Below are 6,877 nucleotides of genomic sequence, written 5' to 3'. Positions count from 1 at the left end.
CCCAAACTGCTTTCATATCTGCAAAGCAAGGAAGACTAATTGAATCTATGTAAATATCTTTGCATACCTGGTGAGGTGTGCAGTCAAGCGGCTTGTCATTATTAAATACAATCCATGTGTGAAGGCTTATGTTCAAAGTCATAAACTGCCTTTAAATGTATTCTATATTTAGACTATATGAATACTATACAGGTAACTCCAAAGCACATGTCTGCCATCTAGTGTTAAGCTCTAGTAATCACACTGTTTCTGAGAGGCTGCTCATCGCTGTTTCAGTGTGGTAGTGGCTTTCCCAGACATTTCCCCTGAACTTTAAAAGCTGCTTAAAATATATTAATAGTCCAGGAGCAGATATAGTGTCCCTGTAGTTTGAAGCTAAAAGGGTGAAAATACAGGGTAGGTGATATGGTTCAGGAAATCCTGAATAACGTTGAAACAATGAACACATGGCAGAGTGGGTGAGGGAAAAAAAAGAAAGCATAAATATGCAGGTGTTAGACATATCATCGTACTTACAAGAAACATGACCAGGACGCACGAATGGGGAAGAAAGTGTATTTAAGTGACTTTGAACATGGTGTGGTTGTTGGCACAAGACACACTCTCCCACATACTTCAGAAACTGCAGGTCTACTGGGATTTTCTGGCGCTAGGGTTTACAGAGAATAGTCTGAAAAGATGAAACATCAAGTGAGCACCAATTCTCTTGCTGATAAGAGGTCAGAAGAGTGCGAGATTGTGGCCAGCTTATAGAAGCTGATAGAAGGGCGATATTAACTCAAATAACCACTCATTGCAACCAATTTGTGCAGAAGAGTATGACTGAAAGCACAGCTCTGAAGCAGATGGGCTTGAGCAGCAGAAGACCAAATCAGGTGTCACAGCTAACATGAAACTGAGACTATAAACTCACCAAAATTAAAGAGTAGGAATGAGGACTCAATTTGTGCTACGACATTTAATCGTAAGGTCAGAATGTGTCAGTAACATAAAAGCACGGATCCATCTTACCCTGCTTTGGCAGTTCAGATGTTATAATGGTGTGGTAAATATTTTCACTGCATGTATTTGGAACCAACTGAGTATTGTTGTACACAATGGATGCTGACAAATCTGCAGGAAGCGCATGATCGTGTTGATACGGACCCAGCACCTTGTTGAATCTGTGCCATGAAGAATTAAAGCATTTGTGAAGGCAACAAGAGGTCCAACCCAGTAATAGCAAGCTATAAATAATAAAAGGGCCAGTGAGTGTACATTTGTAAGAAAAAAAGAGAAAGAAACCCAGTTTATATATTTAAATGAAAAATGGTCTGTTATTATCTCAATTTGCACAATCTTAAAAATTTGCTAACAATGTTTCTGAACGTTCGTTATTCACGCTTGAAAATTACTTTAACAAAACTAATTGTGAAGTTTGACTTCAGTACAGACACTTACACACATAATTTGAAATTATTTTATTATTTAAAGCTTCCCAAAGATATCCAAACGTTCAAAGATTTAGCACAAAGTTGAATTAGCGATAACACATAGGAAAACAACATTCTCAGTATTGCTGCCTTTGAATAGGAATTCACAATTATTTCAAGCACTTGTGAAATGATTCAACATGAAGAGCATCACTATAGAAAGTTTTAGATGTAACGTGATTTATTTATTCTAATCCTTGATTCACTTATTGCCCAAATTTAAACAGCACAGTGTGACACTAAAACAGCAGAATTGCCTAATCCGTGTCGTGACGCATGTAGTTGCAAAAGTTAGCATTTCTGAAAATACACATAAATAAATAGTTCCTTGATTGAACCTTACAAAGTAGATGCAAACAAGAAGAAGAAATCAAAAAATTCTGATTAAAGTAAACGGGAAGAGCCCAGAGACATTTGTGTATTTCCAGATTTCAGAGGAAAGTGTGGAACACACGGGTTTTCAGACTTTTTGTCCGTGGAATATTCCTTGTAGAGAACTTGAGCAGCTTGTACAAATTTGAGCAGCTTCCAAAGCTGGAAAAGGGGGACCAGTGAGCAGTCCGTTTGTTCCCATGAAGGTTCCAGAAAGAGGACGAGCAGCGCTGGAAAACCTCGATGCTGACAGCGTACTGACCCGGCCCCCACTGAGACACACGCACCAGAGTCACAGAAGAGTCAAAACCACAGGTGTGAGGAGAAACGCCGTGAAACACAGACTCCCCCGGCCTCACAGACGCTCCTCTCTCCCACACCCTTCCGGCCTCCTCTGCTAATCCCATTCCACTGATGTTACAGAGGGCCTGAAGGCACACATCCCCCAGGGCCTCCTTATCAGGAAACTGGAGCAGGATGGCAACAAGACGAGGCACCGCACCTTGGCGTAGTAATAGTTGCTGCAGCTTAGCTGAAGGGGAAAGTGAGCACTGAATATTAAATCAATTTATTGAGCCAACTTTATTTATTTACTTTTACATGGGACTTGTTTTAAACAAATTTCCTCACATTGACAGATTTTTTGTAAGTCAAACATTTAGCAGAAACCCTGTTGGCTGCTTTCTATTTTCCATAAAGAGAATGAATAAGATTGTATTTTCTATTTCAGTACTGTTTAACTAAAAAATAAATAAATCCAGGACATTTGATATATAGCATAAAGCAAATGTAAAATGCAGTGTTGAATTTGATAGAAGCTTCAGACTGTGTTAACTTACCGCTATCATAAGACATGCGTGAGACGGCCCTCGCTGCGTGGAAAAGCAATTCTTGGTCTGAACTGGTCAGGACCGACAACAAAGCCGCAACCAAGCCCGTGTCACCAAAACCTTTACGAATCACAGCTGATGGGAAGAAGAAGAAACCTTGATAAAGTGTATTGATAAATAATATACAGTAAAGAAAGAAGACTTTGTACTAGACTAATAACACTTGAAGCAACAGAGAGAGAAAGCTTTCGGGTTCACCAGCAAACCTATAGATTAACATTATACTTTATTTGTATTAAATAATAAACTGTACATAGATAAAGAACAATATAAGCATTGATTACTTACATTCCCTGGCAAGTTCAGCCACTAGTTTTGCAGTCAGCACACTCAGAGGCCCTCTGCTTCTCAGGCTCAGAGCAAGGATTGGCAAGATCCCACTGATCACCACCTGCTCAGCAGCACCTTTCTCTGGACACAAGTGGAATTGCATATTTAAAAATAATTAATATTTTTGACACTACCAACACTTGTTGGATTCCCTTTATATAGCCTTAGAAGAGTTTGTCTCTTAAGAGACTGCATAGACTATATGTCAAGTTACCTGAACTGAATCTTGTAATCTGTTTTTTTGCGTGACCTCTCTGATGCTTAATTCCCTCTGCCGCCTTCTTATCCTGCTGTTGACTTGCTGGGAGACACAAATATAGCTTAACCTCTTCTTAGTGCTTACAACTGCCTTGCACATCTCGCTTCATGGGGCCATTTCTTATCAGTGTGGTTTTGCGGCCTATGATATAGGTGCTGTTAAATATTCCTACATGTTCGTATACATTGCATGCACCTGTGACATTAACCCCTCATTAGATTTACATCACACACAAAAAACAAACAAAAGGCATCAAATATTTTATATTGCTTTGCATAGTGTTATACCTAAAGGAACTTACTCTTCTCCTTAATGCTGGCCATCACTGTGTTCAAATGGGGTTTAAGCTCATCTTCAATGAGCTCCACACCAAGGACTCTGATAGCGCCTAAGGCATTGTTTAAGTTGTCTGCAGGGGCAATCAGGAAAATGGAAATATTAAGAATTATAAAAGGATGGCATAAGAAATATGAATGTTACAAAGAGCTGGGCAGGGCATGAAACAAAGCACGAGAGAAATAATGTTTTACTGCACTTTGAACAGTAAATATAAGAACATGAAAAAGGTGCTCCTCGTGTAAAACCTCCACACACGAAATCTAGATGTCAGCTTCTTTCTTGTTTACATTCAACTGATCAGCATTTTTTTAAGTACATACTGAACCATGTCATCCTATGAGAAACGCTCTTTGAAGCTAAACTTGTGCCCGGTGCTGCTTTGAGTCACATGTTTAGCAGTTATACTGTTTACTGTTTATTAGCATTCTGTTTGTTAATGCTGTTACACAGAAAGAGAAAGCCAAGGATTAGCTTAAAGCAGGAGCGTCTAACTAATTTTACATCAAGGGGCAGACCAGTGAAACCACTGCCTACAGTAATGACCTAAAGAATTCCTCCAATTGGTTCTGTCTTTCTTTACTTAGAAGTCTATAGACAAAAAAAGGACAATTTAACAATATGTCTCAGCTTTTCTGCGTTATAAAGAAATGCTGCTGTAGTAAATGTTTTTTAAATCCATCAACAAGACTCACTGGGCGAGTAGTAATAATAAAAAAGCTTTTATTTTTCTAAAGTAATGGTTTATCTGTTACTTACTCTTACTTACGGTCTTTGTCAGTTAGAAGACAAAATAAATGTAAAATAAAAAGTAAAATAAATGAAAATACAGTTTATGCTCTTCTTCTTTAAAATTTCTATATTTTTACAGAGTTATCCAATAGGCCAGACTGGACCATTTGGTGGGCCCTAAGTTTGATATCCCAGACTTAAATAAATCAAACACAACGATTAACTCTGAACAAGCAGTGTCTGCATGGTGATATTTGATAGCAAGCAATACACGTAGGTGAGATTTTGGATGCTAAACTACAAAGATGGACAATTTAAAAGTTAGAGCTAGATGGAAAGTTGTGGGACTGTGATTGGAGAAGGTTAGGGTCAGGTTTGTACCAGATGTACAGGATTCTAGTTAGACCAACAAAGACAGTGCAAAGTTAAAAAAGCATAAAACATTTTCCCTAGATACAAAAAAGACATAAAAATGATGTTTAAAAAAAAAGGTAAGCCAAGTATTAATAAGTAGGATGTATTATATATAAAATTCAGAGAATTAGGGTCAGTTTTGTAAGCTCTCATATATATACAATGTCAAAAGTGTTACTGTGTTTTTGTAAAACTGTATGTAAAAGGATGTCTGGACAACTACTGAGGATCAGCATCAAAGCTTACTAATCACAAGAAGATATTCAATAATATAATATAAATCTTTCATAAGAAGAGGTCTGCCATCCTTACCGGTTATAGCCAAACAATTTGGATTTGAAGTTAGTTGAATTTACTAGACAACAGTCAAATTTGTAGAATACTAATATCCAACTGCACGACCTGCTGAACTTGCATTAAAGGTTTTGTTGTGTGTATATATACACTAGTATCGGTATATAGCCTGCATATACTTGTGCAAAGCAGAAAAAACAGAGTTAACGAAACAGTGCTGCAGTAGAAGCTTGGCACACCTCACTGCTAACTAATCAAATCTGATTTACACTCTCTTCTGCTGTGGCCATCAGTTCATGTTTGGATACAAAAAACATTGTTTGTACAGAAAAGATGATCATTCACCAAGTATAAAGCTTCGGTTAGAGTGTTGCTCTTGTAACATAACTGTGATCAGACACATTTCAGCTTTGTTCTCACCGTGAAATCCATTTAAGTGAAGACATAATGGAGTGAAGTTATCATGCATATAAACTGTATTACCACACAGCAGTGATGTAAATGGAAACAAATCGATGCCATTGTTGTTCATGGTTGTGCACTATGAAGCTCAGACTTGAGGGTTGTGCAACTGTCACATTGCACAGGAATTAACAACAAAGACTGGTTGGACTGATGAAAACACATGTTGAAGAACAGGCTGAACATAGCATTGCCAGTTAAAAATTGTTTTATGAAAATTGGAATGGCCCTTTACAAATTCATAGAAACTACAGGAGAGCTTGTTGGTTTGAATCTTATCTTAGTTATAAATACAAAAATTTTTATTTCAAACAAGACAGCTAACATCTACCTAAGTGCAGACAGTTTTATGTGAAGCACAAAAACAACAACCACCACCATGCAGGTGCTATTCCCTATTGTTAGTGTTGCAATCACAACAACATCAAAAGCCAATATCTACGATCTGTGACTTCTAACAATTTTCTTTACAGTGTAACATATCCAGTCATGCCACTCTTCTACTCACCATTTGGTGTGTAAGGTTGCAGTCGACTGGATCTGTTTTTGTCCCTCTGGGAATGCATGTGTTTGTGTGAGAGGGGCACATTGGGGTGCCCCATTGTGCTCCGTGCTGCCATCTCTGGACCAGTCGTACCCATCTTAGATCGACATGTTTCAAAATGCACAGCACTTTTTAAAAGCTGTCGTCTTTTTTCTTTTAGTGCCGTATTTTCGAGTCATTAGCTGCTGCTTGGAGGACACCCTATTTCAACTAACACATCCTTTTGACGACAGTGTATTTCATACCTCCCTGCACTGTTGCTTTTTTCCCTCTATTTTCCTACAGGTCTATCTACTCTGGCTTCCTTGTGCTCCAGCTGACTCTGTGTTCCCTGTCAGGGTTAATACAGAGCAAATCCTCACTAAAGCTGTTCTCTCTTCCACTCACCACTTGTGGATGTGTGTGCGTGTGCACTGTTAAGGTATTAGCACTTGGCTGACTCTGCTGAGTGTATTTCTATACTCCCGTAATGCCTTTCACCTTCTATAAAAATCCAAGTCAAAACAGCACAGACATATGGACATCTGTTCTTGTATACAACCTTATTATTAGGCGTAATTTTTCCCCATTGTGTCAGTTTGGATTAGAATTGAATCTGATGAGTTTATTACAACAACAACAGGTGAAACGCACTGAAAAGCAGTTATTCATCTGCTTATAAAACAAGATTCTTTTGAGAGGTTTGAGTATTTATGTGGGTTTGACTTTGGCTAGTACAGCTTTTCTAAATGTTGCTGCAGACAGTGCACTCTGCCAATTTGCAAAAACTGCT

The 6,877-nt window shown here is 38.2% G+C and overlaps 1 protein-coding gene across 3 annotated transcripts; it reads right to left on the bottom strand.

Annotated features, from left to right (window-relative positions):
* Positions 1-1,445: 1,445 nt before the first annotated feature.
* LOC113028188 (rap1 GTPase-GDP dissociation stimulator 1-A) lies at positions 1,446-6,601 on the bottom strand. Of its 3 annotated transcripts, XM_080305024.1 has the most exons (6): positions 6,070-6,601; positions 3,625-3,732; positions 3,279-3,365; positions 3,023-3,145; positions 2,684-2,809; positions 1,446-2,376 (listed from the first exon to the last, which is right to left on the bottom strand). In XM_080305024.1, the coding sequence occupies exons 1-6, from the start codon at positions 6,200-6,202 to the stop codon at positions 1,904-1,906; spliced, it is 1,050 nt and encodes a 349-aa protein (XP_080161150.1). In that variant the 5' UTR covers positions 6,203-6,601; the 3' UTR covers positions 1,446-1,903. The 3 variants fall into 3 exon arrangements, with proteins under 3 accessions (XP_080161150.1, XP_026034037.1, XP_080161151.1); XM_026178252.2 differs by lacking the exon at positions 3,279-3,365 and having other exon boundaries at positions 6,070-6,592; XM_080305025.1 differs by lacking the exons at positions 3,279-3,365; positions 3,625-3,732 and having other exon boundaries at positions 6,070-6,592.
* Positions 6,602-6,877: the final 276 nt, after the last annotated feature.

The sequence above is a fragment of the Astatotilapia calliptera genome, chromosome 8 (genome assembly GCF_964374335.1).
Source record: "Astatotilapia calliptera chromosome 8, fAstCal68.1, whole genome shotgun sequence".
Taxonomy (NCBI): domain Eukaryota; kingdom Metazoa; phylum Chordata; class Actinopteri; order Cichliformes; family Cichlidae; genus Astatotilapia; species Astatotilapia calliptera.
This window is presented reverse-complemented; position numbering and strand designations above follow the sequence as displayed.